At 41.4% G+C, this 12,950-nt stretch overlaps 1 protein-coding gene across 1 annotated transcript in view; it reads right to left on the reverse strand.

Annotated features, from left to right (window-relative positions):
* Window positions 1-10,116, reverse strand: part of msh6 (mutS homolog 6 (E. coli)) — a 16,211-nt gene extending 6,095 nt beyond the window's left edge. Inside the window, exons 1-4 of the mRNA XM_062058387.1 lie at window positions 9,744-10,116; window positions 5,369-5,574; window positions 5,122-5,297; window positions 745-3,316 (exon numbers count right to left, since the gene is read on the reverse strand). Coding sequence (XP_061914371.1) covers window positions 745-3,316; window positions 5,122-5,297; window positions 5,369-5,574; window positions 9,744-9,994 — 3,205 coding nt within the window. The 5' untranslated portion in view covers window positions 9,995-10,116. The remainder of the gene's footprint in view (window positions 1-744; window positions 3,317-5,121; window positions 5,298-5,368; window positions 5,575-9,743) is intronic.
* Between the last annotated feature and the right edge of the window lie 2,834 nt (window positions 10,117-12,950).

Below are 12,950 nucleotides of genomic sequence, written 5' to 3' on the forward strand. Positions count from 1 at the left end.
TTGTTATGACAATGCCACAGGCGGGAATATAGACTTAACATTTAAAATATTTATTTTTACAAGTGTGAAATTTCATAAATCCACTGTTTTCCTTTTTCTAGTATCGATAAAATCAATCGATTCCCTTTTTAACCAATCTTGGATCGATATCTTTTTCTTGGGAGGCAAACTTGAAAATGTAGGTATAAAAATTGATCCATCAATATATCAATCAATTGTTACACCCCTTTTTTTGGAGCATCTATGTGAAGAACGCCGATTAGTGGAACACTCTTGCAATGTTTTTACTTTGTATTTTGCTTACTTACACTTAAGTGAAATAAACCTGACTTGGTATTTTCTGTTAATTTACATCAGAAACAGACTTATTGCCCAAGTATGTTTGACACACAAGGAATTGGACTTGGTAGACTGTGCGCTCTTTCTTCAATGCACTAAACAAAGAAAAACGCAACAACTATGAGAGAGCACAGTACCGTGGCGACAAGTTATTAATGTACAAATATACTGTACCACTCATCTGTACATCATCAACCTGATTTGTGAAATGTGGTGGAAAGGCAAACTACAAAGTTCAGTAACTAAAGTTTACAGCAACATTAAGTTCCTTAATATTTGTTTGATGGGGGAACTATTGATGTCAAGTGTGCCCGAGCCCAGTAAGACACCCAATGTGAGTAAACTTTAAGTTTGCAAAGTTATCAGTCTAAATATTGTAAAAATGTTAGAAAAAAAATTCAATACCAAGCACGGCCATGCACTCTACTGAAGTCTTCCAGTCGCTGTAGTTCTTGTCAAAGTTGTAGAACAGCCTCCTCATGCAGTCTTTCAGGGCAGCGTCTCTCTTCTCCTCAAAGCCTTGCAACTCGTAAAAGAGCTGCTCAGTTTCCTTTGTAACGTAACGCTTCCAGCCTTTCTTTGTCGACTTCACCTCATACTCCTCTGGGATATTTCTCTCCGAGACACTGTCGGGCACCTCCATCTGATAGCGGTTTCTCCCTGTGCCCCAATAGGCCATGTTTTTACACCCAAGCCTTTTCTTCTGTCGGTCCAGGTAATCCTGTAGCTTTTGTTCGCTACTCTTGATGTCCGTCAGAGCTTGGTCATACTCCGGGTCGAAGCCTTCCTTTGGGGTGATGACGCCCGTGGTGCGAGCTTTCTTGTGGTCAAAGGCCTTTTCCCAGCGCTTGAGTTCAGCAGAGAGATCTGGAAAGACGCCCTTGCTGTTGTCGCTCTTAAGACTGACCACTTGGTGGAGTAATGTGGATTGTAAATCACCAACGACGGACGTGAAGACGTTGATAATTTCTTGCATAGTTTGGAAACCTTCAAGAGCTGACAGAAAGTCTGCTATTTTCCGCTTGCTGTAGGTGACCTCCTCATAGAGAACTGCCCTGCTGTCTGGGTGGTCATGTCCCTTCAAAGGTGTGCCAATGCTATGAATCTTACTCAGGAGACGCTCCAAGTCAGGTAGCTTCTTGAGCAAGTCGGAAACTTCAGAAACTTGAGCTTGAGCACCCATGAGGTCTTCTATTGCATCCAGTCTATCCAGGATGGATTTGGGGTTACAAAGAGGAGCACAGAGCCATTGCTTGAGCAGACGCTTGCCAAATGGGCTGCAGCAAGTGTCCAAGCGCTCCAACAATGTCCCTTCTGTCCCCCCAGAGCCGTTCTGAAATATTTCAAGATTTGCCAGAGTCACCCCGTCCAAGACCATGCGCTGGCAAGTCTGATCGAAGAAGCTTGTCTGTCCGGCAGCTTTCTCCATTTCAACATCAACAGGGGTGTACTCTTTAAAGTTGGCCATGGAGAGCAGCTCCTGATCTACCAGACACTTCTTCAGGTAGAAGATGCATCCACCAAATGACGACAGTGCCAACTCGTAGCCCTCCTTTGGGGTAAGACCCAGTGAATCACTCTCAGAGGTCATTGTCTTTAGAAGAGCTGGTAGGAAATGTCTCCCTGTCTTGTGGTCCTTCCCTGCACTTTCTCTGAAGTAGTCTTCTTCTGAAAGGGTCTTTAGGGCCTTCTGAGCATCCCAAAACTGCGTGCCTGCATTTAATCCTTCCTGCAGTGCGGAGGACAGAGAGGCCTTGAGTATTTTGCGTGTTTCAACAGATGGATTCCCCTTTTCGAAAAGCACCTCAGCAGGTGCAAAGTGGGCTATGAGGGTGCGCAGACGTGAACAGTGGCGGTCATCGGAAAACTGTCCGACATGGAAGTAGCCCACAGAGGTATCTACAAAGCAGACGCCATAGCTACGACAACATCCACCTTTTCCTTCGTCTTCCATCTTCTCCTTTACACTCAGCAGAAACTTGCTCTGACTCTCTGCAGGAGTACCGTCCAACACGCTATAGGTTTGGGTGCCTCGTGTTATGATCCTGCACACCTCTCTTTTCACCACTCGGTCAAACTTGGTGGGCTTAAACAGGGTCTTACAACGTGCTTCCATCATCTCTGGGGTTTCAGTCTGCTCCACACGAGCCACCTTGTAGCCCTTCTGGACCAGTACATTGGAGAAGCGTGCAAAACCAATCTCTGGAAAACCCGAGTGTGCCCACGTGCCTTTCATGAAAGTCAGTCCTAGCTCATTGACTCCGATCACGGCATCCATGTGGTAAAGCTCATAGAACTTCCCCACCTTGTAGAAAATGACTGTGTCAAACATCTCGGATTTGATAAGCCACCACTGACGCATGCCAGGAGTGACTCTGTTGAGGAAGTCTTCTGGCACATACAGACTTGTAGGGTCGTAATCGTCCTCAGACACTCGTCGTCTCTTCCCGTCTTTCCTCCTGTGATCCTGCAGCCACTCCAGCTTCTCATGGTCCCAATTGGTGGCCCCTTCACTTGTGCCTGACCCACTGGCCTGACTTTCAAAACTGTCAGGGGCAGAAAAGGCAGACAAACGGGACTTTGTGTCAGCCTTGAGAGGTGCTGGGGCTCGTTTTGGCACATGAGAGGGGGTACTAGATATCTTTGACTTCGCTATGGCAGGCTTGTCTGCGGGACGCTTACGCTTCACAGGTTTAACAGGACTGTCTAGCTCAGACTCGTGTTCACTGTCCTTTTCTTCAGCCTCACTGCTCACTGTGCTTTCTTCCTCTTCATCCTCGCTGCTGCTTGCGGCTTGCTCAGGTTTGAATTCGTCACCGGATGCCTCGCTGTCCGAGGCCACGACAATCCGGCGTCGCTTAGCCTTGTTTCCATTGGAACGGGTTGAACGTTGACTGACCTTTGATGACTTAGATTCTTCATTTTCTTGTTGATTGTCATCGCTGACGTCGTCATCAGTCACAGTCGATTTGTCAAGCTGATGAAATAAACGTACACATTTAATTACTATATATACTAAATGAAAAAATAGCATGACTGTCATATACTAAGTACTTTACATTCAACTAGATAATACCTAGAATTACATTAGACAAACTTTATTGATCCACAAGGGAAATTGTTCCACACATTAGCTCAGTTACAAAGGATGGAAAGGATAATGAACACAAGGGCACAAAAAGAGGGCGAAAACAAAAGGTATAAAGTAGACTAAAAATGTATCATAGTAGCAATAAAAAATATAACATATGTAATATTTACAGTATATAATGTATACTGATATATTATATTATCATAGAAAAGCCTCTTTCTTAAAGGGCCCCTCTAATGCTGACAACATTGGCACTTATTCCATAGTTATGGACCTAAAAATAATGTCATCCGGTAAAATTCCTCACAAAATTAAAAAAATAGTGATTTTAGTCCAGATATGCAGATTCTTTAATATGTTTTTTGCTCATAATAATAACCATATCAGTTTTGAGGTAATCATGGAGCAGTGCGACAAAAACATGCAATTAAGTGATAAAAAATAATAATTTTAAATGCCTTTATCCACACTGTCAATACGGGAAATGGGCTTCAGTTCTGTAGATGACGTTACACCAAGAGGGGGCGGCATATCACGTCTGGCAATGGAAAGGGGTCCTTCCAAGTTGTTCGTTATCTATCGATTAACTCAAAAACTAATTGATATTATGGGAAATGACTGGGATTCAGTTTCACGACCAAAAATAACTTGTTAGTGAAATTTCATTCAGCTGGACGCTGTGGATCCCTTAAACCCCAGTTATTTGACAACTGATTTATTGATCACTATTATAGCGGGCGGTATAGCTCGGTTGGTAGAGCGGCCGTGCCAGCAACTTGAGGGTTGCAGGTTCGATCCCCGCTTCCGCCATCCTAGTCACTTCCGTTGTGTCCTTGGGCAAGACACTTTACCCACCTGCTCCCAGTGCCACCCACACTGGTTTAAATGTAACTTAGATATTGGGTTTCACTATGTAAAGCGCTTTGGGTCACTAGAGAAAAGCGCTATATAAATATAATTCAATTCAATTTCAATATTTAAATGAGCATCACAACAATTCCTATGTTTGCTAAATTGCCCAAACTTTGACACACTTTTTTCAGTCTGTCTGTAGTTGGGGTATCAATGATGTGTGTGTGTTCTTGTGATAGGAAAATAAGCTCTGACAAGGTTGGGTAAAGGTAATTAGGCGCCACCAGCGGGTTTGTATGTAAAAATATACAGGTAAGTCTTATTCTGACTTTTCTCAAGAAAAAACAATAGCATCTTATAATCAAGTCAAAGTCATACATGAAGTCAAAAGTTTTTGAACTTTTTGTTTTGTCCTTAATGACAAGAGCTTTTAGAAAAATTCTGCACCAGGTGACAACTTAGACCTTAGCGCTTGTGTGTAGGCGAGGAACACTGAGCTTTATAATAATAGTGTGAAATTCAACAACAAAAAAAACATGATCTAATAAAATTTGTAACAGATTGTTTTTAATAAACATGAACCAACCTTATTTTGTTTAATGGGCTATTACATCAAAATATTAATTCATCTGGTCTACCGAGCCCGATGTACATTTTTAAAATAACACTAAAAAATAATGTGCTTCTAAAACCTCACCGTATTAATAAATTCAGGTGGCTGAATCTTTATGCAAGATTTTTTTGAAAAGCCAACTGTGCAGGCATAGATCTTTGTGATATCAGAGAAAGGAAGATATACATTTAACAAAATATTGTGTAATTGTGGTGTAAGTGTTCACCTCCATTTCTTCTTCTTCCTCCTCCTCATCATCTGAGGCATCTGTGTTGAGTGGAATCTTCAATCTTTTCTCTGGGCTTTCGAACATAACTTTGTCTGCAAGATCCATTGCACGGCGTATTTCAGGCTTTCCACTGAAAAACCCCCCACCGGTTTTAGCGTCGCTGCTGTCGGAACCTGCAACATAAAAACACTCATGAATATCTCCTTAATGAAAGAGGACAAGAGAAACATAACTCAAAAGATACCTTGGTATTCTCTGACGTATTTAACGCTGACCCATCCCCGAGTAGGTGGATCATCAAAGAAATGGACATGCATGCGCTGAGCCTGACCACGGCCTCGCATCTGCTGTCCAGTCAGAGGCTGTGGTACCACCATGCATGGCCACCAAGGGTGCCCCTCCAACTTTGCCCACACAAGAGCACCAGCGCTAAATGAGCATTTGGGGCCGCTGAAAGTAAAAATAATGAGTATTTATTTTTAATGCAACACATAGCTCTAATATTCCAGTGTTTCTTAACATTGTTAGGCCACGAGCACCCCCTAGAGGGCCGGCTAAAAATATTGGTGTCTCAGCAGTGGTCCATATGGGCCGCAGAGGTAGTCAGGTGTAATACACTTTTACACCACTTGTGGCAGTAATGACAGTATCAAACAAACAGAAGACATTTGGAGCTAAAGTCATAGAGAAATTTCCTAAGTGCAAAAATGATGACTAAGGTGAAGAAGCTGTATTTTCATTTGCACTTTAACTCTATTGACAGTTGAGTAAAGAAACATATTTATTATTAATTTATAGGGCTGACAATGTTAACGCATGTGAATAATAAAAATAAATGATCGCGTTATTAAATATGAATGAAGATTATTCACTTCCAGGTTCAGACTAAACCCGGAAGACGCGCACATTTGTTACATGTTCTGGGACTGCGAAAAGGGGCGGCCCATTTTGCTTCAAAACAGAACTTTGGATAAAACTAAGGTAACTTGTTGGTATTGCAGCGACAAACGTTTTTATCATCGCCGCACCTACTCGTACTCGAGGATGGCGCTGACAATGTTGTCAATCCTCTTAGCCACTTTTTTTGTAAACAGCTACTAGAGACAAATCAAGTGATTTTCCTGGTGATAGAGACTTTATTTTGTCTCTTGCAGACTTTTTTTGTCTCTGGGAGACTTTTTTTTGTCTCTTGGAGACTTTTTTTTGGTCTCTTGGAGACTTTTTTTTGGTCTCTGAGACTTTCTTTTGTCTCTTGGAGACTTTTTTTTGTCTCTTGGAGACTTTTTTTTGTCTTTTGGAGACTCAAAGATGAAAACAAGTAGCAGTCGCAGTCCTCAGCGAGCAGTGACGACTGCTGCTCTTATGAATGCTAGCTACATCCACAACAAGCAGAGGAGAACGCTACGCTGGCAAAGTTTACTGAGTCAATGTTGTCAACAAAAGTAGCATAGTTAAGTTAAACATACGCCTTTTCTAAACGATCAGCCATCGCATGCAGGACATCTAACATCTGTGAAGACCAAGTCCTGAAAGGAGATGTCATTCATATCACCACAGCTGATTCGTCGTACAATACCTTGGAGAGACACATTTACAGCAAGGATGAACCAACTGTACTACACAAACAAGAGCATCCACTTGCAACTACAGAGTATATGTTAAAATATATTTTGCTTCCTAGAGAACAGTGGACATCTGTAAGTAATCACAATGAGCTGGTGTCGCACTGTAGCAAAAAAAGAGATCAGCGTTGTCGTCTGAAAAAGGTAAACAACCTTGTTTGTTTCAACAGCTGTTTAAACTAGAGTAAATGGTGCGCAATGTTAAGTTGCTTGAGTGCGTTACCTACATTATTGATTTGTAACTGAACCTTGTTAGCAAGATTATCGCAAACTGCAAAGACTCTCAAAATGTGAACTTAAATTTTACACTACTTATATTCACCAAATTTTGAGCACATCAATGACTTGCAGTTCAGTAACATTTAACATTTGCAACCAAGTATTTTCTGCAGCAAATGTTATTTATGCAAGCAAATAACTTGTGATCAATAATGATTAACCACAGGTTTAGTGTGTGGTAATCTGATTAAAAAAATAATCACTTGACAGCCCTATTATTTCAGTTTTTTAGTTTGTGCCCTATAATCCGGTGCGCCTTATATATGAAAAAAGATCGAAAATAGACCATTCATCGGCAGTGCGCCTTATAATCCGGTGCGCCACATGGTCCGGAAAATAGGCTAATGTTACTAATTCAGTGTTAATATTTGAGTGGGCCCCGGACTCCTCTGTAGATCAAAAGTTGGGTTAAGAAGAGGTTCAGAACCTTAATACGTGTATACCCATGTGTAGTGCAGCTTCGTCTCACGTTCTTAATTATTTGGACAATCTAGAGTTATCCATAATTGCGCAGCGTCCCAATCTAAAATTATCCATAAGTGTGCAGCCCTGCCAACCTTGGGCCTAAAGCACAGGTGTCAAACTCAAAGCCCGGGGGCCAGATGTGGCCCGTCACTTCATTTTATTTGGCCCTCGAAAGCCTGGAAATAATATGTATCAATAAAGTACTGTAACTTTTCTTACTAAATGCATTATTTCTTTCTATTTTGGGAAAAAAATATATGTACTTAATGTAATCGCAAATTATGTTAACTTAAATATTGTCTAGTTATGCAAAAATATATTATCAAACATTCAAAGCACTTTACTTACCACTGTAATTACCAGACTACAATACTGTTCATTCAATGTAAAACAAGAGAGTAAAGAAGTCATACTGTTCCATTAACTTTGTTCATACTACGGTCACTACTCAACTGCCAAAGAACTGTAGACACCTTAATATTTGTTGCTTCCTATACTGTATATACTTTTTGATATGGTACTGTATTTGACTACTGTACTATTTGTACTGATACCTCGACCATAACTACTGTAACTTATTGTGCAATTTATTGTCTTGTAATTAATGTACATTAGAGCTAATCAAAATTTTGTATTTAGTGTATTCGATTCTGTAACTAGTGCTTGGATCCCACGGTACACAATATCTGAAGAGCATGGAAAAAAGCATTTCACTGTGGTGTACTCTGCATGTGACAAATAAAACTTGAAACTTGAAATAGCAATAAATACTAATAATAGTGATTTCAAAGCAAGTTATCCACCAAATTGTGCAATGTAAAAGTAGCAGTAAATTTCATGGTAAAATTGTGAAATATACTGTGCTTTTAACAGCATTTTTCTCTAAATGAAAAAAAAAACGGTAGTTTTTTTTACTGTAATAAACTGTGGTGCTGTTTTGGCATTGACAGTAATACATAGAAAAAATCTACAGTTGATTTGCCGTAAAAACAGAACAAACTGGCAACTCAGGTGCCAAAATGTTTCTGTAAAATTGCAGTTTTTTTTGTTTACTGTAAAAAAAACAAATGTAAATTTTATAGTAAAACTATGGCAACTGAGATGCTTTTTTTTTTTAACCATAAAAACAGCAGTACTGTTTTTCCATTTAAAGAAATACACACTACATTTTGAGGTGAAATTATTGCAACTTCCATCCATCTTCTCCCGCTTATCCGAGGTCGGGTCACGGGGGCAGCAGCCTAAGCAGGGAAGCCCAGACTTCCCTCTCCCCAGCCACTTCGTCCAGCTCCTCCCGGGGGATCCCGAGGCGTTCCCGGGCCAGCCGGGAGATAAAGTCTTCCCAACGTGTCCTGGGTCTTCCCTGTGGCCTCCCTCGGGAGGCGTTCGGGTGGCATCCTGACCAGATGCCCGTACCACCTCATCTGGCTCCTCTCGATGTGGAGCAGCGGCTTTACTTAGATGACAGAACTTCTCTAAGTGAGAGCCCCGACACCCGGCGGAGGAAACTCATTTTGGCCGCTTGTACCCGTGATCTTGTCGTCCTTTCGGTCATAACCCAAAGCTCATGACCATAGGTGAGGATGGGAACGTAGATCGACCGGTAAATTGAGAACTTTGCCTTCCCGCTCAGCTCCTTCTTAACCACAACGGATCGATACAGCGTCCGCATTACTGAAGACGCTGCAACGATCCGCCTGTCGATCTCACGATCCACTCTTCCCTCCCTCGTGAACAAGACTCTGAGGTACTTGAACTCCTCCACTTGGGGCAAGATCTCCTCCCCAACCCGGAGATGGCACTCCACCCTTTTCCAACTTACCATATGTTTTTTTTACATTTTAGTTTAAAAAAAATCTACTAATAAAATGCATTAAAAATTGTGTAATATTAGTATTCACTGTTAGAAGTGGCCCCGAAAACATAACTGCAGTGTGACCCTCAGTGAAAACCACTTGGACATCTCTGGCCTGAACAGACCATTCAGTGTAGAAAATGGATGGATGGCGGACTTAATAACAAGTGACCAAATGTAGGGATGATACCAACAAGTAAGACATGTTGGAAATAGTTTTAATAAATGTCACTTTGATGTGACATGTCAGGACGATCATATGAAGCTTGATTGACTTTCTGACCAAGGGTTTATTAATAGTTTTTTACAATTATTAATTCGAGCCACACGTGCAATTTCGAAGTATTACGTACACAACAGGAAGTAGATTTCTCCTAACAATGTCAGCTTTAACTCACGTATCCTTGGCTGTTGACGCTTTGTCGCCGAACAGCTTGTTGAATCCTCCTTTAGCTTTTTTTAAGGCACCTTTCGACTTGACTTTGGTGGCCTTGCTCGACGGTAGTTTAGCTTCTTCTTTCGGAGACGAGTTGGACTTGTCGACGGACGACGGCAGGTCAGCCTCGACCGGGTGAGCATTAGGCTTCGGCTTGGGTGCCGACGGTGGAGACTTGGTGAAGAAATTGAAAAGTGAGCTTTGCTTCGCCATGACAGACCTTTAATGTCAAGTAGCGGTGGCTAACTGAGTGAACTATGGCTGCCGACGCCACATAAAAAAAGCTTTCCCTTCGCGGGAAACAAACGCGGGCTGCGAGGAGGGCGGGGTTACGAGTGTCAGCCAATGACAAGCAAGTAATGGGCAGCCAGGAAGTCACGTGACGCAAGCATCATCTTGAGCGGAAGGGCGCTAGTTTAAGGGTAGTGGTTAAAGAGTAGAACTGTAAACATGGCGTCTGTCGCGTGTTGCCATCATAGCAACATCTTCTTGAGACCCAAGTCAAGTAAGTTTGTTCTTTATAAGGGTCTGGCGTTCACACTTTTGTTCAAACTTGAAATAAAAAAGAAGAATAAAAGCTGTTGAGCTATGGAGAGGATATCCAGAGTTTTCCAGTGATACGTCATTTATAGCAGTGGTCCCCAACCTTTTTGTAGCTGCGGACCGGTCAACGCTTGATAATTTGTCCCGCGGCCCGGCGAGGGGGGAAGTGGGGGGGGGGGGGGGGGGGGGGGTGTACCGAACGAGTTTCTAAGCTAAAGCTAACTTTAGCTGCTAAAGTCTTAACAAGTTGCTTTGCTCCTCTGTCTCAGCACGCAGCATTGTCCCACCCATACAACCATCTGATTGGTACACACGCAGCATTGTCCCACCCACACAACCATCTGATTGGTACACACGAAGCATTATCAGCCAATCAGCAGTGCGTATTCATAGCGCATGTAGTCAGCGCTTCAGCGTCGAGCAGATAAGTGTTTAGCAGGTGAGCATCAGGCAGCGGACTCTCCCCAAATGATAATAAACACCTCCCAGTCAACTACTAGTAACATCACTATGAGCCCGTTGACCTACTAGAAACTTAAACTGCAGCTCAGCTCGCTCGCAGTCCTGGTTTGAGGTGAAGGCTGATTACCTCTCAGTTCCAGCCACATCGACCCCTTCTGAGCGCCTATTTTCAGCTGCTGGGAATATTGTAAACAAGAAAAGAAGCAAAGCAAGTAGACATGCTAACCTTTCTTCATTACAACTGTTAGTCACTCACTGGAATGAGTAGAATTGGTTATTGTGTACTGTGTTGGACTGGATGTTTATTTTGCACATTTTAAAAGCAATACTTAATGTTTACAGTGCTCCAGAATATTTAGATTGGCACTTTTTTGTATTGGATGTTTATCTTTATTTTTGCACATTTCAGCAAATAAGCAATACTTTCACTTTTGTTGAAATGTTTACACTGTTGTAACAGAATATTTCCTTTTGCACTTTTTTGTATTGGATGTTTATCTTTATTTGTGCACATTTTAAAGCAAAATAAGCAATACTTTTACTTTTGAAATGCTTATACTATTGCAGAATATTAAGATTTGCACTGGATGTTTACTTTTATATTTGCACATTAAAAAGCAAATAAGCTACTTTTAATTTAGTTAAATGTTAAAAGTTTTAAATGTTTACATTGTTACAGAATATTTTGTCATGTTGTTGTCAATGTTGACTGAGTGGCCATACTTTTTTTTTTTGGAAATAAAAGCCATGCCTTTTGAAAAAACTGGCCGACTTTTATTTTTTCATCTTCATTTAAAATAAAATAAAATAAAAAATAATCGGTAAAAGGAAAAATAATCTATAGATGAATCGAAAAAATAATCTATAGATTAACCGATTAATCGAAAAAAATAATCTATAGATTAATCGATAGAAAAATAATCGTTAGCTGCAGCCTTAATCCTGTTTGGGTCCCACATCAACCTTAAGAAAGTCAATGACTTCACCATAAAAGTGGGTGACATTGTTATCACCAGGAAAGATTAGGTCACCTACCTAGGTTCCATTCTAGAGGCTAACCTTTCCTGTGATAAATTGGCAACCAAGGTAATCAGAAACGTTAACCAACGAACGAGATTTCTCTACAGAATCTCCTCTCTGGTCAACAAAAGCACCTTGAGGATTCTGGCGTGAACTCTCGTTCAACCCTTTTTCGATTACGCATGCACCTCCTGGTACCCTAGCACCTCCAAAACCCTCAAATCTAAACTCCAAACATCTCAGAACAAGCTATTAAGGTTACTTCTAGACCTCCACCCCAGATCCCACCTCACTCCTACCCACTTCTCTAAAGTGGGCTGGCTCAAGGTGGAGGACAGAGTTAAACAACTTGCACTGAGCCTAGTCTATAAAATCCACTACACCTCCCTGATACCGAAGTACATGTCAAACTACTTCCTTAACGTAAATGACCGCCATAACCACAACACCAGGGGGAGCTCCACTAACCACGTTAAACCCAGATTCCGAACTAACAAAGGTCTTAACTCATTCTCTTTCTATGCCACATCAATGTGGAATGCGCTCCCAACAGGTATAAAAGAAAGGGCATCCCTATCCTCCTTCAAAACCGCACTAAAAGTTCACCTCCAGGCAGCTACAACCCTAAACTAACACCCTCCCCGGATTGCTAATAATCAAATGTAAACAATCAAATGCAGATACTTTTTCTTATGCCTTCTGATCTCTCTCTCTCTCTTTCTCTCTCTCTCTCTCTCTTTCTCTCTCTCTCTATATGTCCACTACTTGCTGTCCATATCCTACCCCCCCCCCCCCCTCCACACCCCTGATTGTAAATAATGTAAATAATTCAATGTGATTATCTTGTGTGATGACTGTATTATGATGATAGTATATATGATAGTATATATCTGTATCATGAATCAATTTAAGTGGACCCCGACTTAAACAAGTTGAAAAACTTATTCGGGTGTTACCATTTAGTGGTCAATTGTACGGAATATGTACTTCACTGTGCAACCTACTAATAAAAGTCTCAATCAATCAATCAATGGGAGACAAACACCCGAAGTGTGTTGCTTATGTCCAGTCTGCTACGTTGTTTTGTTTTGGTGGCTGTCACTGCAGAAAATCCCGCTTCACACAGATAGGATGTTGGAAATGG

Source organism: Entelurus aequoreus, linkage group LG09 (genome assembly GCF_033978785.1).
Source record: "Entelurus aequoreus isolate RoL-2023_Sb linkage group LG09, RoL_Eaeq_v1.1, whole genome shotgun sequence".
Lineage (NCBI taxonomy): Eukaryota > Metazoa > Chordata > Actinopteri > Syngnathiformes > Syngnathidae > Entelurus > Entelurus aequoreus.